The sequence below is a fragment of the Crinia signifera genome, chromosome 6 (assembly GCF_055691185.1).
Source record: "Crinia signifera chromosome 6, ASM5569118v1, whole genome shotgun sequence".
In the NCBI taxonomy this organism is placed as follows: Eukaryota; Metazoa; Chordata; class Amphibia; order Anura; family Myobatrachidae; genus Crinia; species Crinia signifera.
The window spans coordinates 182965104-182991420 of record NC_139222.1 but is presented as its reverse complement, the minus strand read 5'-3'; the positions used below and the strand labels follow the sequence as shown (position 1 = coordinate 182991420).

Genomic DNA, 26317 nt, shown 5'->3' with positions numbered 1-26317 from the left:
TTTTAATCTTTTTATTTTTGATGTCTAGACAATTATCTATTAATTTTTTTTTACATATTTTAATTCAATTACGGTCAGCGCTGGTTCACTATTGTTATTTATTTTCTGTACTAATTTGAGGTCTGACAAACCTCGAACCAATTTCAGTTAGCAAACCAGACCGCCATGTTTCTGCAGCTAAACTCAGCTTCCAGTCAATCAAACTGCGACTTCTATGTGTATGGGTATATTTTTGCTAATTGTCCCCGCGCATGCTCTATGCGAATGCTGCACATGCAAAGTCACCGATAATCACTCGATTCGCGAATGATCTGATTACCGATCCATGATTAATTAGGCCCCATATTGTATATTTATTAGATTGCGATAGTAATCATGTGCAAACACAATTTTATTTATTTACAGTTTCTTATTTAGAGCATACATATTCCGCAGCACATTGCAGAGAATACTGTAGTTAGACATTCACATCAGTCCCTGCCCCAGTGGAACTTACAATCTATATTCCCTACCACATGTATGCGCACACACAGACATTCCAGGGTTACATTTTTTAGGAGCCAAATAACCTACTAGTATATTTTTGGATTGTGGGAGGAAACCGGAGTGCCCGGAGGAAACCCACGCAAATACGGTGAGAATATACAAACTCTGCACAGTTAATGTCATGGTGGGAATCGAACTCAGTGCTGTGAGGCAGTAATACATAACCATTACACCATCCGTACTGCCTCACAATGGGAATATACAGCTTTAACACCTGGTTAGAATATATTTCTTTATATTACTGCTCAGTCAGAGCCCGGTATCGCTGTTTATATTACTTGCCATTCGAAGTGCGATAAATCTGTTTATTTTAGCACATTTTTGCTGTCTGGGGCTATGATAACCCGAATCATGCAAGCATATGCAACATCTAATAAAGGCCTAACACTGCTCCTCACCTCAATGGTTCAGCACCTCATTCACCACGGGGCTCCCGTCACCCTGTGTGTACAGGGCTTTAGAGGTAGACAATAGAGGAGGTTATGCCCCTTAACCCTTTGAGTGCCAAGTGAATTTGTGTGTGAAAATTGTCAAGCAAATATTTTTATTTATCATAATGACCTGTAATGTAAAAAAATAAATAAATAAGGAACTCATAATTTGCCATAGATGGACAGTCATAGATTTGAGCAAATTGGCTGACCAAAGTGTACAAAAGATAAATTACTTTAGTTATGTTATAATTTGGATTTGCACAGGTTAGAATTACCAAACCTAGTTAGTGATCGATGAACTCCAAATATTTACCCTTTCGGGCATTATATGTTTTTGTTTGGAGACTGACAACTTGTAGCTGAGAGGGCAGCTGATAAAGAAGTGAGGAGGGGGCAGTGTTTTATCAGCGGTCAGTGTCACTGGTTAACTTCTAGGGTTGTTTAAAGGTCACTGTGTTAATGAACTGTGAACATGCTGCCTGATTGGACTCTGTCTAACCAGTGTTACTGGGCCCACTGCTTTTAAATACCACTTAATTATAAATATCTGATATACCAAATATCAGTAACCAAAACAGCCTTTTTTTAAATGAATGCACCTCTGGTGTATTTAATATGTGTACTGTATATAAAGTGGCTCTCCTTTTACAAGCACAGCAGCAGGAGCATATTTGTCATGACAGTTTGGAACGGTCTCCTAAAATCAAAACTGGTAAAATAGAAAGTTTTATGTAAGTAAAGCACCATACACACGGGGTGATTCTGCTCAGCAACCATACTCTCGTGCATACATGGCGATAGTCACCAGGAGTGTGCTCCTGCGAACAGCCCTGTAATGGTCACTGGCTTTCCAGCAACCCTGGCAGAGTGTCTCGTTTTAATCAGCGACCCTGTTTATGAGGCTGAAGTTAGTTTTATTTATACAGCGCACTTTCTTCAACAGGATTCAAGGTATTTTACAGACATCAAAACACATAATACATAGGATTTAGGGAGTCCAGCAATAGATAAGTCACAGACGTAAAAGAAAGCCTTGAGAGCACAGTAGGGATAATGCAGAGTTGGTGCAGGCATTTTGGATAATAACTTCCACGAGTTGTTTATTCCACCCTAATAAGGTACCAGGTGAGGCAGCCATATTATATGCACTGCCTAGGATTACCCTGGGTGGAATAGGTTACCCCTAGGAGAAATGACACACAATGGGGTGATTGCAGTGTAGAGTAGGGTTCCAACAAGACACTCAGGTCCATGTATTTTTCATAAAATCCACAAGTGTACCAGATGAGGCAGCCATGTTGGGCGCACTATGAAGGTTACACTGTGGGAGGTGAGCCATATAAGGACCCAATGCAGATATGGGAAAGCGGATGCTTGTGCAGTATATGATCTATAGAGTATGAAAACATCCTTGCAAAGTGCATGAGGACCTATCCGAGGCAACCAGCTGAATAGCATATGGTGTGGCAGAAGTACATTTTTGTGGGTCAGGGGAAATAAAAAAGAGACATGATAAAAACACCTTTGTAGGGAACCAACGAAAGAGGGAAGATGTGGGAATCATTATATTGAAAAAGTCATAAATGTCCTGGTCTCATGGGAACAGAACAGGTGGGGGATGTTAGAAAGTGGGGAGCACATTCAAGTACGCTGGAAGTGGTCTCACTAAGCCTGACCCTGGTGCTCTCCCCCCAAAGCGCCCAGCTCACCATGAGGAGTAGGCCTTGGAACAGTCCTGGTGTTTTCAGCCCAGAGGGTTGTGGGCCTGGTCCAGGTATTCTCATGGCAGCGGTGAGTGGCCGCACAATGATCCTGAGTTTTGTGCTTGAATACAGTGCTTCTGTAGTAATGTTGGTTTGTTGTTTGCCTTCTGTTTACCTGCGGTTTTGCGCCAATATAACACTGCTTTAGCCTTTAAGCTTACACTTTCTAACTAGACCCCCTAGCGTCCTAAAGGACTGGTGTCCAAACCTATACTGAATAAATATGTCCATCCTGATTTACTACCCCATCCAGCAAACCTCCCCCTCCAGCAAGAGGTGTTAATCAAATCTAACAAATGTAAGGTCAGTAACTATCACTATAGGTCTACGATCTTAACATAGCACAGATTTAAAACAGCAAAAAACAGTTTTTACAGGTTAATTTATGCTATGCAATCACTAATATGCTATAAAAACAGATATCAATGATCAAAGTAGTTGATCAAAAGTACCTAGTAATAATTCAGTAGGAATAGCTGCAATAATCTGCAGTAGTGTTCCGACCTAGTAATATTTCAGTAGAAATGTGATAGTCTGCAACAGTGTTCTGACCTAGTAATATTTCAGTAGGGATAGATGCAATAGTCTGCAGTAGTGTTCCGACCTATTAATATTTCAGTAGAAATAGCTGTGATAGTCTGCAGTAGTGTTCTGACCTAATAATAATTCAGTAGAAATAGCTGTAATAGTCTGCCGTAGTGTTCTGACCTAGTAATATTTCAGTAGGGATAGATGCAATAGTCTGCAGTAGTGTTCTGACCTAGTAATATTTCAGTAGAAATGCTTGTGATAGTCTGCAGTAGTGTTCTGACCTAATAATAATTTAGTAGAAATAGCTGTAATAGTCTGCAGTAGTGTTCTGACCTAGTAATATTTCAGTTCCTCTCCCATTTATAACTCTGACCTAATCTCCCTTTACACTCCTGCCTGTCCTCTTCGTTCCTCCATGCCAGCTCTCTACTAATTGCTTCCTCCCACTCCTACCTCCAAGACTTTTCACATGCACAGCCAGGGAAATGGCAGGCGGCAGGGTGCACCTTGCCAACATGCTCATTGCTATGGGTTGCATGCTCGTTGCTATGGGTTGCAGGCTGGATGCCAGGGGTTGCAGGTTCGTTGCAAGGGGTTGCATGCTCATTGCCCTGGGTTCATGTTTGTGTCCAGGGGTACATGCTCATTGCCATTTGGGAATTACCCCTCCACCAGAGAGCGGGAGCCCCGGCCAGGTGAGATGGGAGACAACATGCTGGAGAGAGGGAACCCCTGGCGCAGTGAGAAGGATCCAGGCAGAGCAGTTGTCAACCCATCCGGGAGGTCAGCGGCTATTTCAAAACTTGTGCAGGCTCACAAGCCAATCAGACCTTGCTGTATGACAGCCAATCAGGAGCTACCACTGCCGGTCCTGATTAGCTGCAGGACCATGAGCTGCAATTGTCTTGTGAGCCAGCACGTGTTTCGAAATAGCTTCCCAGCCAAGTGCACCACTCTGCCCGGTCAGGGAAATGCCAGGCGGCCAGGTGCACCTTGCAGGATGGAACGCCCTAAAAAAATGGTGCTGGGGAAAATACAGTCACTGGCCCTTCTAGGCAGTCACTGCAGGTGGTAGATCTTTTTGGAACCCTCTAGGTAAAATCCATTACTATACTGTATTCAACTGTGAAAAAATGTACTTATTGATCAATATAGCCATACTCTTCTCTCCCCACTTGGTCCAACATTAAAACAATGATGCCCATATTTAATAATTTGACCGTCTTTCCTCAAACCCATCCCGACTACTATAGGAGGTCGTCAGTCGGTTGCAATCAGGGCTGGCCCATTCGTTACACATAGTGCGCAGCTGAGTAAGGCATCAGTCTACTATGGTGCCTCAATCAGCTTCTGCTTATTGTAAGGAAGACAGCCGCCAGCTGCACACATTTGAAAAGCCGTGACAGCCGGGCAGAGCGGTGGATTGGCTGCTCAACGCAACCCAGATCTGCGGCAAATTTTTAACTCTCCCACTGGACCGCGAGCCTATCGGACTGGCAGTGGTGGCTCCTAACTGGCTGAGGGCCGCGAGCTATCTATAACTGGCACCATGGGGGCATACAGTAGGTGTTATAAAATTGCGAGACCATGCCCTCTTTTCCAAGAGTGCGCGCACATTTCACAGGGACAGATCTCCTTCACATTACCAGCCCTTACATTAAATAGTATTTAAATAAGTCTTACCTTACCTACCTGCCGCAGGGCAGCTTTTGAGGCCAAGGAAACTGCACCTCCTGATGCAGGACATGTCCTGCACATGTGCAGAATGAATCCAGCATGTGCGCAGTTTCCTGACCATTGATTGCATGTGCGATCAGTCTTGAATGAAGGCCCACGTGCCTTATTCACAATACAAAATAAAGAGGGTGCACAAGGAAACTGCTGATTAATTTGATATGACATTTGATTTAGTGAATAATGAGGTAGGTAGGTAGGTATTCTATGTAGCAGCTTCAGCTTTTTTCCAACCTACAGTATGTTCTGTTCCGTACACCAGGTCTGATGCAGCATGGATTGCATGTGCTAAGAACTACAATTGCAGGAAGAAGTTCATACCACCACCTGCCTGTGTTTGCGATTGCTTAAAACCGCAATCACATCGCAGCTCCAGAGGAACATTGCGACCATTGCGAGGCCAAGTAAACTGCATTTGTGAAGCAGTCCTTGGCCTTTCCACACACCGGGAAACTAGGCTACACTCCCATTTTCCTGAATGCTGGCCACCCCCATCCCTTCCCATGAACACCTCTGTCTGTCAATCAGGCAGAGGCATTCACAGTATACCTTTGCAATCGCAGGGCCCATCCTGCACATATGCAGAATGAGTCCTGCACACCTGCAATTTCTTGAACATTGGGAAAGAGCAAAGGATTGCTCATGTAACCCCTGCTGAATTAGGGTCACAGACTAAGTTACACAAAATATCCAAGTGTCATACATCAAATTTATCTGCATAGTCTCCTTATTTATGTCAGGGGAGAGAACATGGAAGGAGTAGAGGGGCAGTCCCAAGATAACAGTCAAAGGGGGAGTCAGGGGAGGGCAAGGAATGAGTAGTGTAGTGGGGACAGTGCTGGGACACCAGGCAGAGAGTAGTCAGGGGGGGGGGGGGGGGCATAGAAGGAGTAGTGTGGGCAGTGCTGGGAGACCAGTAATCAGGGGGAGGTTAAGGAATGAGTAGTGGGGAAAAACTAGTGCTGGGAGAGCAGGCAGAGGGACAAGGAAGGAGTAGTCATGGGGACAGTGCCGGCTTCCGGGAGAGCAGGTAGAGGGCTAGTGAACAGAGCGCCAGTGAGTGAATAAATACACTTACCCCACCCCGTAAGACACGCTGTTCTCTCCCGCTCCTAAGTTACTCTGGCAACGTCATCTCGATGACGCAGACAACGCGATGACGTCTGCATCTAGCGCATGCGCAGTTCATATCGCACAAGCGAGGCAGCAGCTGCGGGAGAAAGGGGCCCTCTTCCGGGAGTCTGTGAGATGTCCCAGGACTCCGGGAGTCTCACGGACATTCCGGGAGAGTCAGCAACCCTGGCATAGCTGCACAGGCCTGACAGCTCATTCACACCAGGCATCTCGTGCTGCATAGCATATTCATGCTGGAAGTATCTGTAGGCTTGATTTTTCTACTTATTGCAATAATCTACAGTATGCACCTTTGCACTTTGGGCTCTTGTGTTCAACTGTTGTATTTATGCGTTAATGAATACTAGGAGTCTAGATGTTAGGGCCCTACTGGAACAATTTTTGTACACTGTGTGTCCCGATAGAAATGCAGTCTGTAAAAATGCATCTCAAACTTTCTAAGGATAAATTATCAGGGCTTTCTTTGGCAATGAAGAAAACAAAGTCCGAACTGAGAAATTGAATCGTGAAGGTAAGGGAAAAAATCCTAATTAATCCAGGGTTACAAGTACATTTTAACAGTTTGTAGGGGACCTCTAGAATGTGAATGACCATTATATTTAGTTTTATTCTCAGTACTAATTGTGAGTAATTCCATTGTACACACTGTTTGATTTGGTCTATTTTTTTATTCGATTTTGCTCTTATAAATGGAGCCAGCAACAACAGCCAGCCGACGGGATCTGGCGGCTGGGTCATGGCGCGCACATGGACGTGCAAATGTCTCACATGCTCGTGTGTCCATAGATGGGAATGGGGTGCACACATCTCCAACATACGTGCACCACATTACGCAGCGCAGTGTGGTGTGTAGCCCCGCAGCATTGAATCAAATAGAAAATAGATTGTGCAGGCAAGACTTTAAAGTATAGATCTGTACTATATAGTCCAAATTGAAAGTGTTTTGGTTGTCATTCAGTTGAATCCCAATCAAATCGCAAGCAAAATCGCACCGTGTGAACACCCCTTAAGAAGCTTTTTATTGGGTGGTAGAATGGAATGTTTACAGTTCGCATTTATTTGTTCGAGTGACAATGAATGCCAGCAGCAGCAGAGAAAAATCTCATATGCCATCCTGTAGCATTAGGCATGCTGATCAGCTTGTATGCACCTCCATGTCTATACAGGTTGAGTATCCTTATCCAAATATCGTTTATCCAAATAATTCCAGAAACTATAGCTTTCAGAATGTACTTTTTTTTTTATTGCTAATAGCACTACTGGGGACATCTATAACTGGCACTACTGGGTACATGATATGTAACTGGCACTACTGGGGACATGATATGTAACTGGCACTACTGGGGACATCTGTAACTGGCATTACTGAGATCATCTGTAACTGGCATTATTGGGGACAGGATATGTTACTGGCACTATTGGGGACATCTGTAACTGGCACTACTGGGGACATTATAAATTATTGATTAGCATTCAAATTCAGTGCCTGAGATAGGACAATAATTTTGTTTCATGTTTTGAAACCTTGTTTCTATGCACAAATAAAATATATTTGTGTGTATTTCATGTGTTTGCTGTGTATATACCACATAAATGCAAGATACCTCATTGAAATATAAAAAATTCAGAAATATGGTACAATCCATTTTCCAAAATGCTTTTGAACAAGAGATACTCTACATGTGATATGTTTTTGTTTCAAAATTCAGTTTAAGGGGGAGATTCTCTAACATGCGCTGCGATACAGTAACATTTTCGGGAAATTACCGCTGTAATATCGCAGCGTTACGCCTCCTGTCTTCTCCATATGCTCTGTTTCTTTCTTTCTTCTTTGCAGATTGCGATATTGTTATGCTGCGGCGTTATTTTTTTTTCACTGCTGGGCGGACATGTGCACTGGCTTCTTCAGGACGCCGCCAGTCACATGATGGTTTCTGCAAAGTGCACACCTATCGCTCCTCAGTCCGGGGATCTAGCTGTGGCGGGCGGCGCTTTTATTTTTTTTAGGTATTTTGAAGTTTATAAAGTGTGGGCGCTGGTTATGTTTATTCCCCTGAGATGTCTGTGTGTCTTTTTTTTCTTTTTACACTACCTCTCCGCTAGCCAGATGAGGTGAAGTATAACGCAGCTTATCAGAGCGCGGCGGGTCTTTCAGCATAGGGTGTGCGCGCCTCTCCTATACAAGTCTATGGAGAGAGCAGCGCGCACCGAAAACCAATGGAATGCGGAAGTGCTGAGAGAAGCACTACACCGCCGGGGGACAGAGAATACAGAGAAGAGACAGCGGCACCGTTAAAGACGGCTCACCGCTGCGATAAAGGTTAGAGAATCTCCCCCTAATTCTGTTGTTCAGAGTACTATTACAGTATAATGTTTCAAATATGCATTTTATAGGTGTATCTGAAGCATATACAAAATTCTCACCATACCCAACTACATTGGTACTTGTTCTAGGGTAACGTCTGTTATAGGGCATACACATGGGGCAATGTAAGTCCCATTTCTAAGCGATCGCTCCATGTGTATGCCCCATAGCAATGGCGATGCGCGTCCCGTGTATTGTCATCATCCGCAGAGATAGACAGTTCATGCCCTGTCTATCCTAGATTGCAGTGTACCTCTGCACACATTGCAGGTGTATCTCTTGTGTGCTGAGTGACCTGTGCTGAAGCACCTCGCTCAGCGTGGAGCCTGCGTCGCCCTATGTGTACAAGGCTTTAGAAGGCTTCTCTTTTCCCATATATTGGTTACGCTGCAATGCCTTTGAAACTGTACAGTAGACTCTAAAATGCTAGTAAACATGAAAGTATAACCAAATGCCAGGAGGTATGCACCCTAGCTCTGCATATATGTTACTTTGCATGAAGTTGAGCTTGGATGGATTATGCAGTGTGTTCTAAGGCTGCTTACATACACTGCAATGTTTAGCTTGTTAGACAAAATATCAGTTATACAGTCCCAAAAAATCCCATCAGGTGTCCTTTGAGATAAAGAAAAAGTTCTGAGTGCCTCTTCTCGTGCTAATGGTGCCTTGCCAGATCCAGTGCTCATTTGCTGCTCTATTCATCAAGCAGCGTGTTTTCCTCTTTTTCTGGCATCTGATTAGTCTTGCCCTTAGTTCATTATTGGGTGTACACTTATATGTACACTTTGAATTTCCCAATACCTAGAAATAAATAACTTTTTGTGATAGCGGGTAAAAGATTAACTTTTTTTTTTTTTTTAAGATGCACAAGATGAAAATCTATTGAATATGCAAATAAATTACAGGGTTTTCAGTAGACTACAAATCTTACACACTGCTATAGCTCATTATTGCCTTTGTACTATTCAGTATAACATGCAATCCTGGCTGCTGAGGACTGTTCACTTATCTACCCAGATCCAGTTGACATCAATGGGGGAAGACCAACCTCCGGGCTGCAGCCTCCGCGGGTTCGACAGGGGGGGCAAACACAGCTGTACTCTGCAGACAATAGCGGAGGCAGGGAGGAGGTGAATGGATGCCTGTGTGCGGCATCCATTCATCTCGAGGACAGGGGCTGGGGGCAGCCCAGCAGCTTGCCTTGGTGCTGGGCTTGCCCCAGCATGTCGATCGGCAGTCCTGGTGGAGTGATCGCCAGTCCCGGCACCGCAGTGTAAACGGTGCAAAACCCAGATCCGACCTGGCTAGGATTCGTGTTCCAAATGCCGTATAACACTGCATCCGCACTGTCCAGGACAGAGAGACTCTTCTAGGAGGTTCAGATTCCCAGACAGGGGACGTGATTACAAGATTTCTCAACTTTCAGGCTCCACATATGCCTTATTTATATATATATATATATATATATATATATATATATATATATAGCAGGTGAGGGGGACGGCGGCACTCGCAAGTAAAAAGACTGCAGGCAACTTCTTCACCAACGTTTCTGGCCCCTGTATCAAGTGCAAAACAGATCTATATATATATATATATATATATATACTCCAAACTCTGGCACTCGCTATAAATTGGAAACGTCCCTGTTGCCTTCCGTTATTGTAGGTTAAGCAGCCCACAAGTACGTAGATAGTGGTATACGGCGGCACTCAGGTATAAATAACGACACATGACACATGCCACTTAGATGCCAACGTTTCAATGTGCAGAAATCACATTTTCCTCAGGGCAGTACAAAAGAAATAAAATACAGACTCACCATTTATAGCAGTTCACCCTCACCATTGCCGTCCGTCACGCAAGAGCCCCGGCAGCCGCCCGCCGACGTAAGCGTTTGGAGATGACGTCATCCCTGTGTGCTCCCATCACCATAGTTACACCAATAATACACTGTCAATATAGAACAATATACGGAGTTACACCAAAGCAAACAGCATAATGGAATAACAATACAAATCGCACAGTCAAGAATACATGTGGACATATATAGCAATGATTCATAAAAAACAATTTAAACCCATGGTTTCATTTAAGCCTCGCGGGCTAAGGGTATCTAATAAGAAGATCCACCTTGCTTCACGTTGTAGGAGCAACTTGGATCTGTTGCCACCCCTAACCAAAGGAGGAATGTGGTCAATTATCATGTGTTTTAACGCTGTGGGTGAGTGACCCATAACAGCGTAATGTCGGGCGACCGGCTGTTCACTATTGCCCTTTAGAACTGCCGATCTAATCGCTTGTCTATGTTGGGCCATTCTGATTTTAAATTCACAATCTGTTTTCCCTACGTAATATTTCCCGCAGGGACAAACTAAAACGTAAATAACAAACTTAGAACTACAAGTGAACCTAAAATTGATTTTAAAGGTTTTAGCAGAGAACGGATGTTTAATTACAGAGCCTGACCACATGTAGCCACAAGTGGTACAGCCTGTACATTTTACACAGCCAATTTTGGGTTTCCCCAAAAATGTATCAGTGGTCCGATGACCCATAGTCGAGATGTCATTATGAACTAGCATATCACGAAGGTTTTTCCCACGCGAATAGCAAGTCATAATTTTTTTGTTAGTGAGTGAGGGCAAATCACTATCAGATGTTATAATGGGCCAGTTAGTTTTTACTGCCCTACGAGCAGTCTCACTAGCAGTGTTATAACGGTTGGGCCAAATGACAGTGTCAGACATAGTTTTTTTTACTGTGTTTTTGAAGAGTTCTCTCACGGGGGATATTCAATACTCTTTTTTTGGTTTGTAACAGACTTTTAAAATCATACCCTCGCTCCACAAATTTAGATATCATAAGATCCATTTGGATTTCCAGATCCTGTGGATCGCTACAAATTCTTCTTACTCTAAGTAGCTGAGAGTAAGGTAAGCCTCTGTTTACTGATCGCGGATGAAAACTATTAGGGGACAGTACCATATTGCGGTCAGTGGGCTTAACAAATAAGGATGTTTGAAGAGTACATCCCACTTTACTGATACGAACATCCAAAAAATCGATCTGGGTATCCGAAATGTTGCAGGTTAACTTAACGGGACTGTTGCTGGAATTATGCAGGTCAATGATGGAGGTAAGGCTATCCTTATATAGATGATATGATCCTGATTTGGCAGGGCACTAAGGATAGCCTTACCTCCATCATTGACCTGCATAATTCCAGCAACAGTCCCGTTAAGTTAACCTGCAACATTTCGGATACCCAGATCGATTTTTTGGATGTTCGTAAAGGGCATTCCATAAGGTGGGTGCTGCCCGACAAAAATCCTGCAAGTGTAAGTGGGAGCGAGTAATCTTGAGCAGAGTGGAGAGGTCGGGTTTGATATATTTTGAGATAAGTGAAGAGATATAAGTCGGTGTAGTCAGAGTGATGGCTTTGTATGTAAGTGAAGTATTTTATATTGAATGCGGTAATATACAGGCAACCAATGGAGGGCCAAATGCAAAATATGTGGTGATTGATGCATACCCATTCCCACGTGTGTGTGTGTGTGTCTAATTTGCTCCCGTGGCTCATAGAAACGTATAAAGTTTTGGTTATGGGTGCAACATTGGCATGCCAAACAGGCAGGAGCAGCAGAAAAAAATTGTTAACCAGTGTAATTGAGGCGCTATTTAATTCACCTGTGCTCAAGTAATGGATATCCTATAAACCTGGGGCCAAATGTAATCGTGTGTGGCAATCCTGAGAATTTTCTGGGCTGTGCCTCAGTGCCCAGTGTGGCAAGCCCGGAAAATTCTCGGGATTACTACTGCTGAGTTCAATCGCTGAAGGAGGCCCGGCTCCCTCCCCTCTGCCGCGCCTCCTCCTCCCCTCAGGCTTTTCTATTGAAGTCCCCGGCGCCGGCTTATGACAAGCCAGCTGCTGGGGACAGGGATGGGGTGCCGAGGCGTAGGTCCGGGCAGCGGCTGATTGACAGTTCAGTGGCGCTGCCCGGACCCAGGGAGGCAGTGGTGTTTTTTTTAAAGGGAGCGCTCCTCATAAAAACTCACCCAGTGGGGAGCGCTCCCAAAAAAAAAACACTACTGAAGGGGTTAAAAAGCGATTTTGGGAAAGTTTTTCCTTTTTTTTTCTAAAGTGGTAATCATTTACATGGCAAAATCACCCTGTTTGTTTCAGTGTAAATGATTGCCGTTTAAAAAAAAAAAAGGGAAAACTCTCAAAATCTCTCACTGAAAATAATCAGTTACCAAAGTAACCGAAGGGGCGCCTGTATGAGAGGTTCCTGCCAGCGGCTGGCAATATAAGGGATTGTCAGTCCCTATAAAAAATAAGAGTAAAAGCGGGTGGTAGACTGCGCTTATTGATGACAGAGTGAGGAAAATTAAAAAGTAATTTAATTGCACAATGACATGCTACAATGTATACACATAAAACATAATATGCACAATGTAAGAAGGGGGAGGTTGGGATGTAAAATGCTGCATCCACTGAATTTGTAATATCACCTTTATAAGTCCACAGTTCAATGTGTAACCGGGAGATGGAATTGATCCTTAGACTTGGCCAAAGCGGTGCTCGATTGGGACTTCTTCCAGTTTTAGAATGGGGGTTGCATGCCTCCCAATTGGAATATGAAGTGGTGTTGAGACGTCTGCAGGGTGACTCTGGGTGGGTATTAGATAGGCGGCTCGCCTTCAGATGGTGAGTGCCTCACTCCAGGTCAAATGGGCCGATGGTAGTTGAAAGGTCTGGATCTCCAGAGGACTTTTGGTGGCAGATGGTGATGGTGGAGAGCAGTGTGATGAATGGGCAATGAAGAGCCTGGGCCAACGCGTTTCGCCGCAATAAGCAGCTTTTTCAAGGTCCTATCTAATACCCACCCAGAGTCACCCTGCGGACGTCTCAACACCACTTCATATTCCAATTGGGAGGCATGCAACCCCCATTCTAAAACTGGAAGAAGTCCCAATCCAGTCTAAGGATCAATTCCATCTCCCGGTTACACATTGAACTGTGGACTTATAAAGGTGATATTACAAATTCAGTGGATGCAGCATTTTACATCCCCCCTCCCCCTTCTCCCCCTTTTTACATTGTGCATATTATGTTTTATGTGTATACATTGTAGCATGTCATTGTGCAATTAAATTACTTTTTAATTTTCCTCACTCTGTCATCAATAAGCGCAGTCTACCACCCGTTTTTACTCTCAAAATCTCTCACTGTCTGTTTCTCACACCCTGTTACCTTTGGCCCCTGGACTGTAAGTGCACCTTGCAGAGCAATGTCAAGGTAACACTGGACAAGGTTTTTGACTTTTATGGCTGATATCCGCAATCAGAGCTTTTCTCTAAGCATTTCCAACTACAAAGGAATGATCATGTTAACTGTTGGGATATATGTGCTAATTCCATTTGTTCCTTTGTTAAATTACATTTTAGATTTACAGATATTGAAATAAAATGTATTTTCTATATCCATGAGCAGACTATTGAATAAAATTAGTGTTTCCTTCCTGTCTGTCGGTTAATTCTGCTTTGTACATAAATATTACATTGTGCAAGTCAAAGGGTTAACCACAGTTGTCAGATGCACACTGGATCTTTCCTGTCTTCCTGATCCACCTACGCTTCTAGCCTCTCTTCTAATAATATTAGACTGGGAAGTGCGGAGGAGGTAAACGGGGCTGTGTCATTAATCTCCCAGCTCCCTCAGACTGTAGAGGCACCCAAACGCCACCCCCACTTTCCAACTTTGATCTCTGGAAAAAGCCTGGCCAGACCACCTTTCCATAAATATCTACCCTCCTTCACCTGTAACACCCTGGCAGGTCCATAGCACTGTTACTGCTAGATTTTTTTTTTTTTTGTAAATGAGTGAAAACCATCATTTCAGTTTGACCCAAAGCCAGGGATTTTTATCACTTAAGTGGTTTCCATGAATCAGCGGTGGCCAGAGAAAAAGACAATTGTAATTATAATTATTTCCAACGTTTTAATTCACTACACTTGTGACATGCTACAGATATTCTCTTGTAGTCTTTAGCTGAGGATTCTGCCCAGTAGTGTGTTGTGTCTACTTTGTTTGTAAGCTTCCTGGATGACAACATTTAGGGGGTTATTCAGAGCGGCTCGCTTGTGTGTGTTTGCACGATAAAAGATTATTGAACAACTGCGCATGCTTACAAATAGTAGCGTGCATGCATGAGGCAAAATAGTAACAAAAAAACTATAAAGAATGTAATTGCAATCCCCTCACAACTTGACTGACAGGAAGTGTGGGGATGTGTCAGAAAACGCAGGCGTGCACAGGTGTTTTCATAAAGGGCATGTGACATCAGACTGTTTCTATCGCACAGTTGGAAAGGTCACTTCACAGATTGTAAAATTCATTTGATAGTGAGTGATTTGCGGCTGGACGACAATCAGCAGTATTTGAAGAACTTCCATCTTCAAGGTGTCCATAGACGGAGGGAACCTGCTTTGCACATTTTTTAAGTCGATCACATTGCATCTAGTTCAAAACACTTGCTGCTGTAGCACATCGCATGCAATACAATCTAGTTCAAAACGCACAGAGCCATTGGCACCTTTAGCCCCGTGCACATGGTGACACATTGGCTGATGGCCAATTTTGACAAGATGCACAAGAGATTTTGACATGCACGCGGCGTATGGTGATAAGCCTGCAACGAAGTGCAAGCTTTGTATTGTAATAATTGTGGAATATCGCGCATACTGTTCATTATTATACACTTAGCATTGTAAGGAGTATTTTTATAGACTAGAATAAGATGTTGTTTAGTACACTTTTATGCAAGGTGAGTGATTAGACAATTTGGGTTTTGTGCAGTGTACGAGAACAAGGAGGAAGGCGCATACTAGGCTTTGTGAAAACAACTTTGAACTGTGGATGTGCTATTTTCCCAAACATTGCGCAAGAGATTAAGTGCCCATATTACTATTGATAGTAGGCTTACAAACTTTCACCCCTTTGTCTGACCTTTATGACCTGATTTTGTTTTATTCCTAATAAATATATATATATATATATATATATATATATATATATATATATATATATATATATATATATATACACACACTGTATGACAAAGGGGTGTGGGATTCCGACTGAACGTCCCAATATTCGGAATCCCGGGCCATTTTTAGTCAGCTTGCCTGCAACTCGACAGGCAAAATTCAATGGTCCACCTGTCGAGTGCTGAAAAGTGGGCGTGTTGGCTAAAACGGCTTTGGATTGTCGAAAAACTGCTGTGAATTCAACAATCCATGACCGGTTCTTACAAAAGTATTAGATGTTTCAAACTTCCTGGATATGGACAGAAGGATCTGTGAAGACAGAGATTGGCAGTAGGAGTAGATAAGCCAGTAAGCCGTCTTTTTGATAGGGGTTTAACTAGTGGACTATAATGATCCTATAGAAGTAAATGTTGATAAATGAATTGTACTAAATAATAACTTTTTGTACTGTGTATTGTAATGATAAAAGTAAAATTATATTGTTTGGCTCTTCAGAAATGTGTGTGTTACATGCAGAGAGCATAATAAGAAAAGTGAGTGGGAATCCAAATATATCCTATACGAGAAAGCAAATTCAACCTTCGTCTATTCTATTTACAGGCCAGCAAAGCACCTCATGTTCTCCCCCTGAAAAGGGTCACTCACTTCCTTGCAATGCAAAAGAACAGAACTCTGGGCCTTATTCTGGTTCACTCTTAGAGGCAAATTCCTTCTCAAATGGGAAAAAACATGTGCACTGCAGGTGGGGCAGATATAACGTGTAGAAATAAAGCAGCCAGTATTTTCCCTGCACAGAAACAAAATAACTCACCAAAATCTAATTATCTCTACACATGTTACATCTGCCCCACCTGCAGTGCACATGGTTTTGTCCATTTGAGAAGGATTTTGCCTTTAAGAATGAACCAGAATAATGCCCTATGTCAGGGGTTCCCAATCTTTTTTTAATCACGGCACCCTAGTGTATAAGAATCTTTTTCGCGGCACCCCTAGGCCAAATTTATTTTAATTAGATTGGATTTATATGCTATTCTTAGGGTCAGTTATGTGGAAAAGGGCAGGAATTGCTTCTGTTTGTACACATTTTATGATTGGCAGCCACCAGCACTGGTTTTGCTTTTAAATAATTAACCATTACTAATTTTAGTTGGTCCTGGACTGCCAACCCAGGGCACCCCTGCATGTGTCCCGAGGCACCCCAGGGAGCCACGGCGCACAGTTTGGGAACCACTGCCCTATGTGAAGTAAAATATTGTATCTTCAGCTTACACAATTCTGTGACTGTAAATTCACAGATAAGGACACTATTATTGCCAAGTCCGTGCAGTAAACTAGAAACTTTGGAACCAGTAAAATTTACATGTCCAGATATTGTGTAAATAATGATTCAGATTTGTATTTAATGCTCTTCATATGGTGCAGACATGTGGATTAACTTTATTCAGTATTCTGCAGCAGTCACTAATATTTAGGATTATGCCTAATTAGAGCACTGTTTAGTGTATTTGTGGCTGTGTCTTTCCTGTTGTCTGCTCAATCTCATATCTGTTCCATTTATCTCTAGTACCCATTATTCTTTAACCCCACATTATAAGGGCTGGATTAAACTTTATAAGGCTGCAGGACAACTAATTTGTTAAAGACTCAACAAATACAATTTTATAAATTATATACTTGCAAAAATGTATAAATTGTAAGTACCCCAGCATAAAAAATGTGCAGAATTCCGTGTAGTGCCCCATTAGACATTATGCTGCAGTGCCTCCTGTTCGTTCTTATGCCACACAGTGTCCCCAGGTCACATCATAACACTGCTCCCACAGTTCACATCATTCTAAACTGCAGAGCTCCAGTACAGACTAGCTCACTAGGCACGTAATCGCCAAACGCATGTCCCCCCTCGCTGAGCTAATCCCCGCACTACCATGTGAGCAGATGTGTACGCTTACACTTATGTTCACATGCGTCCACACAGAGTAAAAATCATTCAATGGTCGCTCACAATCAAATCATTTTTTATCCTCCCTTCGTAGATAAAAGTAAGTCTATACTTACTTTTATCCTGGACCAAGATGGCCGATATAGGGGCGGGTGCTGACGTCATGTATGGACACGCCTGCATTCGCAGATGTCTGCCCATTGTTTCCATGGGCACGCCCATGGCCATCGACCGCCCCCTGCTCACCCTTTTTCTGCCCATCATTGAGCAAACGTCCCAGAAAGTGTGAAACTTGGGGAAGGCGTTCAGGGGTTTGCACATGTGCATATTTGCTCATGTGCAATTCCCCACCATTGGCCGGGGGAGCGAATATGAACCTCAGCGTACAGGCCCAATATGCCAAACCATACCCTCAGTTCATAATGTCACAATGCAGTAATTCACACTGTACTGCACAATGTCACCAGTTGAAATTATGCTACCCTGTTTTTAATCCAGGTATTGTTCATGATTGTCCCTGCTCATCTCCATTTTTGATCCAATTGCCTGTTCCTCTAGTTGTCACCATTTGGTTAGGTGTGTCATTCCATTTCCACCTCCTTATTCCTTGCTTCTTCTGATCATATCACTTGTATATTTCATGTAGAAATGATGCTTTCTAATGTAGAAACTTCACTTGCTGATAAAATCTGTGCCAGTGGGGACACAACCCACCCTAAGATACATAGCGGTATACATAATGTTATACAGAAACTGTATGAAAAAGCACCGTGATAAATGACAATGTCCTGTGAATGGCTATCTATGCATATTGCAATCACCATTATTATCAATGGGAACTACGATCTGACCCCTATGTACCAAATTGTGACAAGCAAATCTAACTTTTGAAAATCAGTTTTGAGGAGAATGTAGTCTGTAGCATAACGCCGCACACAAAGCGTGGCGTCCCATTGAGGAGGCATGTCATGCTCCACATATGGGTGTGTTTAAGCTTAAATGCTGGTTGCAAAACATTTCTGTATAACATCAGCAGCAATATATTTTGGCGGTTTTTAAAAGCTTTTTTTAGCCGAGAGTCCACAGGTGAGGCTGATGAGTCTGGGGAAAAAAAGCCATGCTAATGACTGCAGAAAAATCATTGTCATTGCATTTTCATTGCAACATCTCCTCCTTCATACCTGGGGAAGAAGCGGTATCAGTGCAGGTAATGGCGCTGATACCGCTTCTCCCCATAACAAGCATTGTTTAACTTATAGTATCAGGAAATTAAAAAAGGACTGCACTGCATATGATTTGGTTATTGTGGCTTGAGGAATGGATACAGCATTCAATCACGGACTGAAATATGGTGGAAAGAACAGAATCCCTAAGTAGAATAGTAGTCACGTATGTAGAGATGAGTTTTTAAAAATGTATGAATAAATTCCATAATTTGACAATACAGACCAAAGTTCCACTTTCTCTGCCATTCTTAGTTATGGCCATTTCAATAAGTTCTCATTTTTCAGATTTTATAATCTATCAACAGAGCTGCAAAGACAACAGTCGTCTTATTCTGGTGGTGTAGGGTGCGATTGCGAAAGTGAAATATGCTTTTCGCAATTTGGTACATAGGGCTCAGATCATGTAGGGGGGATTGGGAAAGAGAAACATGTCCAAAGTCCCAGACAAAAAAGTAAAAATCCAGTCATATCGCTAAAGGAGAATAATAGCAGGTACAATGCAGAGACAGGTGTGTCAGTGAGGGGTGAATGTCAGCCTAGTTTGTATCAGGCACTTGTGAGCTGCAAGTCTCAGCAGGATATGCATGCTCCTGAGTGTGCGGCACAATCTATGGAGTGAATGATAAATTAATATAGAGGATTAGTACGGAGGTAAGTAAATTACATCAGTGGTTAATTGATGGCTGGCAGACTGGAAAAACTTGCTGGCCAAGGACAGACACGTCCATTCTTGATAGTTTCAATCAAAGTTTCTCAACTTGTTTGTCTTTATTTGTAACATAGTTGTCAAATGTCATGCTGTGATCTTTTCTTGTCTTGTTCAAGAGGAATAAGAAAGAAATCCCTTCTGGCACTTTGTTATTACAACTTATATAACACATATGAAACCAAACTGTGGCACATTGGTTTTGTATTATTAAATGATACATTATCAAAAGCAATAAACAAAAATGCCATGGCCCTTCATTTTTGCTGGCAGTGCAAGTTATATAATTTCATAACAACTGGAGGTATACTTGCCTACCAAAATCCCCCCACACACACACACACCACCAATGGCCAGGAGGCTCCTGATAAAAAGTGGGAACGTCCCCCCCTCACAGAACACAAGTTGGCAGACTGAGCTGCATGTAATACAACGCCCAATATACCAACCAGGCTTCCCACTCACGCAGGGGTAGGAATTAATGTCTGTAAGTATGACTGAAGGCCCACATGTTGAATGCTCCGTGCATAAAGTTTTTAAAATTTACAAAGAATATATAAAAAGACTTATAATATGAAAAAGATAAGCCTAAAATCAAATTCAATATAACATTTTAAAAATACATAGAGCAGGCATTCCCAACCACGGTCCTCAAGGCACACCAACAGTGCAGGTTTTAGTGATATCCAGGCTTGAGCACAGGTGACTTAATTAGTCCCTGAGTGATTCTGATTAAACCATCTGTGCTGAAGCCTGGATATCACTAAAACCTGCACTGTTGGTGTGCCTTGAGGACCGTGGTTGGGAATTCCTGACATAGAGGGGCAGCGTTCTTTGAGTGTGTGGAAAAACATATTTTTCCTATAACTATTTAGTGCTACTGCAGGGTTACTCTCAAAGCCTAACCTGTCTAATATGAGTGAACAGTATTATTCAGTATTATTCAGAGTCCTAAATTGGTTATATTCATAGGCATTTCTATAATGGATGGTAGTGTGAGGTGCAAAGGAGGTGCACACCCTACACCCTGCCCATATATAGTATATTTACCCCTCCAGAGTACCAAACTGCAAACATAAATCACTCGCAAAATGCCCACCTCAGCCGTTTCCGAGTGATTTGCGCATGCGCACTGGAGATGTTCCTGAGAACAAGGCGTGTTCACCATGTTCCTGAAGACCTGCACATGTGCAGTAGGCTCTGACATAATGCTAGAATCTACTCGCCATCAGAGATTCGGGGGTTCAACAGCAGAGGCTACATGCAGGTCCTCTCCTGTCTAAAAATGCCCTTGGTTATAGCCATTACAACACTATAGTAATATCACGAAATTGGCCCAATACCGCTTTGTAGAACACATGACTTGTTTCGGCCTTTGGATATTGGCTATCAGTGATTAATGACTGGGCTTTATCCAATACGGCTACCTACGTGAGGGACCAAATCTGCAGTAAATGTATGGCACCCAGGCACTGTGATAGGCTATACCTATGACATCTCCACTATTTGCAATTCAGCAGATCATTGTTTTGCCATATATGTGGTGTAGCAAAATTGAATGTACAATATCTAGTGGTTAGATCCCACACAAAAAAAAAGATCACACAATGGTGCATGCACTTCTGGGTTTGGGGTATCATTGTTCAACCTTGTTTCTGCTGTGCAAGATCCAATCCACTGTACTTATAGATTTGTTATGTATACCAAGCACTGTAGCTCCCCTGCAATACAGGGAATTATTCAGATCTGATAGCTGCTCTGCAAATTCACACAGCGACCGATATTGATATACCGTGCATGTGTACAGATCATAGCATGCATGCATGAGGCCAAACAGCAACAGAAATCAGTGATTAGTATATTCCAAAGCCTTTCGCAAATTGATTGACAGGTAACCGCCGTTTGTGGGTGTCACCCAGCTGTTTTCTGGGAGTGTCAGGAAAATGGCATTTTCAGGGAGGGTTTGTGATGTCAAATGCTGCCTCGATCAGCCTGTTTCTCTCGCAGAGTTGTGGAAGAGTCAGGGTTACACACAGACTGAAAAAAATCAGTCAGTGATGAGTGAATTGCATATGGATTTGCAGCTGGCTGCCTATTGGTGAGATTTTCGTATGCCATTCGCAGACTTGCATAGGGTGGGATTGTACTCTGTCTGGGTGGTGGCTATCTAATCGCAGGGCTCTGCAAAATCACCCCTCAGTGATCAGGTATAAATAACCCCCTTAGTGGTAAATGTATTTGTTATACTGACCAATCCAAATAATGTGGTCAGCATTCCCATTGCAGTCTTGACGAGAAATGTACGGTGGTGAATGACATTTTTTTTTATGTTACCTCAACTTTAATACTTTGTGCGTCTTTGAATTAGCTGAATGTAACTTCTTGTACAATCTTGTCTGTGCTTTATTTCTTGTTACCCTTACCTGCATCCCTGGATAAAAGTGAGATTACCATCCCTCTCATTTGTTGGTGTAATAGCTTTTAAACAATGAAACTTTAAACTTTCTGCTGTTTTCATATTAATTATTGTTCATTTTGAAGACAAGTTCTTAATCTTAAAGGGTTAAAAAGGAGAATAGTATGGAAGCATATATGACAACAGGAAGTGAGGAGGTCCTGTACAACAGTGCGCCTGGCCTGGCATGTAATATGTGTAAACAGATGTGTAGATTTTGTGTGACAGGCAGTAATCCTATAGAATGGAAAAAACCTGTTTTTAATAGTCCTGAGAAATTTTTTCACCTCCCAAACTGAAATTGTTTTGAGTTCCATATTGGTCTAAAATGTAGGTCTTGTCTCAAAGGGGGTATTCTGGTTGATTCGCAAGGCTGAGAATTCGCACCCTTTTAAGTCTTCCAAACCCCGCCTTGCTAATGGATGTTTCACATAAACATCTATTCGCATGTCAGTGGGAATTTCCCACATGTTTCTATGGTTGCCGACCATTAAAAGACGTCAAAGGTGCACGCTCCTAGCAACCTTACATATAAGTGCATGTTCAAGAGGAAGTGGCTGGGCCGCTGACATCCGGTGATGTCAGCAGCCCGCCCCCCACATGTCTGTCACAGCTTCATTTGCATGAAAACATCCAGCGTTTTCATGGGAATGCCCATTCCCATATGCAAATGGGCCAGCCTGCCACCCCCCCCCCCAAGCCCTCCTTCCGCAAGGATGGGTGCACGCACCCTGCAAACAGCTTGTTCGCCGTGGGCCAGTGCATGCACATGCGCAGAAATGCGCAAAGGAAAAACATCCGCCCCGTGCGAACGGACTAGAATAAGGTCCAATGCTCACCTCTTTCCATGATCACTTTCTTTACCTAAGTGTGCTTCTTTTGGATGTGAATATTGAAAGCAAGTAGACATATGCTTTTATTGTACCTAATTCAGTATCAGTTGCCAGATGCACAGATGCACAGCTGCCATGTTTCGGAGCACAGTGTCTGGCATCCAGCATCTAATGTGGCCACTACCCACCACCCGACGGTCTGGGCACTCTGCACCCTCGCAATGCTCCGCTCCTGCAAGGCCAAGCTGATGTCCCGACGCTGCCCCCAGTTGTGCTTTTGACTGGGCAGATTTGCATTCCTCAACGAATAGCATTATTTGAAAATCTGCAAACTAATCTGAATAACCCCCATTATCACTAGACTGATGAAATATATATATTTTTTTTGTGTTTGAATCATATGTACAGTAATTTGCAGGGTTGACTGATTGTTTCATTGCTTTGGCTATGAAATACATAAATGTCATTAGTCGTGACCTGAGGTGCAGCAAGTGTATGCCATGCTTTCTTATAAGCAGCCTCCTGCTGCTTATAAGAAAAGTGACTTTCGGAAAATGGCTGCCCCCATACGAAAGGCAGTTTTTTTAAACAGGTTTTCCTATGGGGCTGCCATTTTCCGAAAGTCACTTTTTTTTTTATAAGCGCATCCGTCCATAGTACTGCCGGGATCTTCAACGCAGGAGGTACCAGCTGCACGGAGGGGGGTTAACCCGCGGGGGGATGCGCTGAAGACCGCACTGGACTTGACCCTGTACTTGGAAAGTTTCCAAAAACGGGTCTGCCAGTGTAAAAAAACGGCACTTAAACGGTAATATACCATTTAAGAGATGCGGTGTGAAATGGGTTTTACCTGGCAGACCCGTTTTTGGAAACGTTTTCAAATACAGGGTCAAAGCCAGTTTATGTGGTCTGAAAGCAGCATTACTTGGGTGGCTCTCTGAGAGCAAAGAGCCTGCAACAAGTGCTCTTGACCCACCCCTTCATTTTATGATGCCAATTTGTAGGTGTTCAGCGGAGTGTACACACAGCGATTTTGGCTTACGTTTTTTTCTCCCACATCCTAAAAACATTCTGTTAATTTAGCTTCTGGCAAGAAATAACAATAAAAGTGACGTAGTACAGTATGTATGGTCAGAAACTAATGTAAATAAAATGTCTGTAAAGTGGGTCACACAGTATGCTGCATTATACAGTATGTTTGTGCTATGTAAATAAATAACGGATTTATTGAAGAGCACAGAAAACACTGAACAGATAAAACAAATTGTGTTGTAAAGAAGAACACATGTAATGTACAAATCAACTGAAAGTTGTAAAAATGTATTTCCAAATTAGAACTACAGTATTGGAGAGATTATGTGCCCAAACAGCCAGTGCTTCCTATTACTGTATGCAGCTAGCTGGAAAACAGTGCAGGGCTTCAGAACCGTGATCTCTCATGCCTTGCCTACATAGAGTATTGTTAGCTCTTGTGAATATTTGTATTGTAATGCAAGCATTTCAGTCATTGTGATTTGTAAGATCATTTAATGGGGACACCATGTATAAATTGTATTTGTATTTTGCTTTTTTTATTAGCAATTCTTATTAAAATGGGTTACATTTGTCATCTTGCTGGCTGATACTAAATTATACTAAATGTAACACACTTCCCATACATACACACATAATATTAACATAGAAACATGGATTTTCTTTACAGCACATAAGAACCAATTAGCCCACCCACAGTAGTCTGCCCCTTTTTTACATTTTGGTCACTCCAACCCTATTTGATTCTTAGTTCTTTGTAAGGTAATTCTTATGCAGGAGTGGAACTTGCCCAAGTACAAAAATATTGTTTTGGACTCCCCTCTTAGGCTCCACCCTCAGTTTATAATATGCCACGTAGCTGTGGGTGAGAGATGGTTACAACAAGAGAGGCAGTAGGTAAGAGGGAGAGGGGGCAGAGGAGAGGCATTGGGTGTCAGGGAGAGATGGAGTGACAGAAAGTTATGCCAGGGAGAATGTGACAGGCAGTGGGTGACCGGTGGAGGCAGAGGGGGATGTCCCAGAGAGGCAGTGAATGGCAGAGACAAAGAGAGTTAGGCAGAGGATGATGCCAGGTAGAGGCAGAGTGTGATGGGGCATAACAGTGGGTAATGCTAGAGAGAGGCAGTGGGTGACAGGCAGGGGCGAATTTAGGGATGATGGCGCCCCTAGGCACAACAATAATGTTTACTAAGTAGGACAGTTTATAGGGGCAATATCTGCATGTCCTATCCATTTACACTCTATTTAAGATGGAATATAGTACAGTACAATGGATATTTTGCAGTTATTGGTACATTTTGGGCTGACAGTACTATCACAGGCATCCAAGTGCCGCCCCCAAACATGTGCCGCCCCTAGGCACGTGCCTCACGTGCCTAATGGGAAATTCGGCTCTGGTGACAGGGAAAGTATAAAAAGCACTGACTGATGTAAAAGGGAGGCTGTGGGTGGTGACAGAGAAAGACTAAGAGCGAGTAATGAGTGTGGATGAGAGACACAGATCTTGTGCAGAGCGCAGAGATCGGGTTGGGATATATTTTGAAGAGATATATGTTGGTGTAGTCAGGTTAATGGCCTTGTATGTGAGTAGAAGTATTTTATATTAAATACAGTAAAATGTAGGCACCCAATGGAAGGACTGACAGAGCTGATCAGCAGACGTTAAACATCCGAATAAATGAATATCATCTCCTGAGGGTTTCTCTCATTTAAAAAATGTGTACATACACTGTTTTTTTTTTTTTCAAGTGAAGTTATTTTAACTGGATGTTTTCATGTTCTTAGGTTCCCACTAGTGACTTGTCTTAACACCATATTAATACTGTTGCAGTATATTTACAAATTCCAAAGTGCTGTTAAATATTTGTCTTCTTTGGTATCAATGTGACATTTCTCAGCCGTCCTAGACCTGGCAAGAGCCTCCAGTGTTGATGTTGTATATGGTTTTCCCACGCTGTACCTAGTCTGAATGAGCAGGTTTTAGGTCAGTACAACACACATGCCATTTGTTATGATTTGCCCTCCATACCTGACACTTTCACACCCACAAGAGAAAAGAGCCGGCTTCCGCACTTCATAACCCGGATACCCTGGTTTATTTCTGACATAAGGCAAGGACATGTTTGTTAAACAGAACTCTTTCCACTGCGCCCTTCTTTCACTGAATAAGAAGCTACTTAGGGGACATTGAGGGGAGAACTCAGCTAAGAAATACTATTTTACTGACAGAGCAGAAAGACTGTAATAAACACAGGTCTGCCCTTTGAATAAGTAAGCTGATTGTATTTATCTATAGCTCATTGTGTCAGGTACATGTATCATAGTGTGTATATAATATTGAGAGAGAAAAAATTAATGAGGTGAGGTTTCTCTTCGGTTAATAGTGTTGGGTACATTTATCGGTTCGCTTTGCTCGTCGCAGGTTCTATTCTCCCTCTATGGGGGTCGTGGACCCCCATAAGGGAGAATAGCCCCTGTCAGTCTGGATCTCTCCAATCAAAGCACCGTCAGTCGGGAATCCGATGTCGGTATACTGACTGTAAGGATCATGATTGGCGGCCAGTCA

At 42.7% G+C, this 26317-nt stretch overlaps 1 protein-coding gene across 5 annotated transcripts in view; it reads left to right on the top strand.

Moving 5' to 3' along the window:
- QTGAL (queuosine-tRNA galactosyltransferase) overlaps positions 1 to 26317 on the top strand; it is a 369929-nt gene that overhangs the window by 271869 nt on the left and 71743 nt on the right. Inside the window, exon 1 of one of the 5 annotated variants that reach the window (XM_083148366.1) lies at positions 6493 to 6653. The exons of 3 other annotated variants lie outside the window; for them this stretch is intronic. Coding sequence is in view for 1 of the 2 variants with exons in the window: in XM_083148365.1 (XP_083004491.1) it covers positions 7297 to 7308 (12 nt within the window). In the remaining variant the exon portion in view is untranslated. Of the gene's footprint in view, positions 1 to 6492; positions 6654 to 7285; positions 7309 to 26317 lie in introns of those variants that run through there. One more of the 5 variants, XM_083148365.1, reaches the window with a different exon arrangement.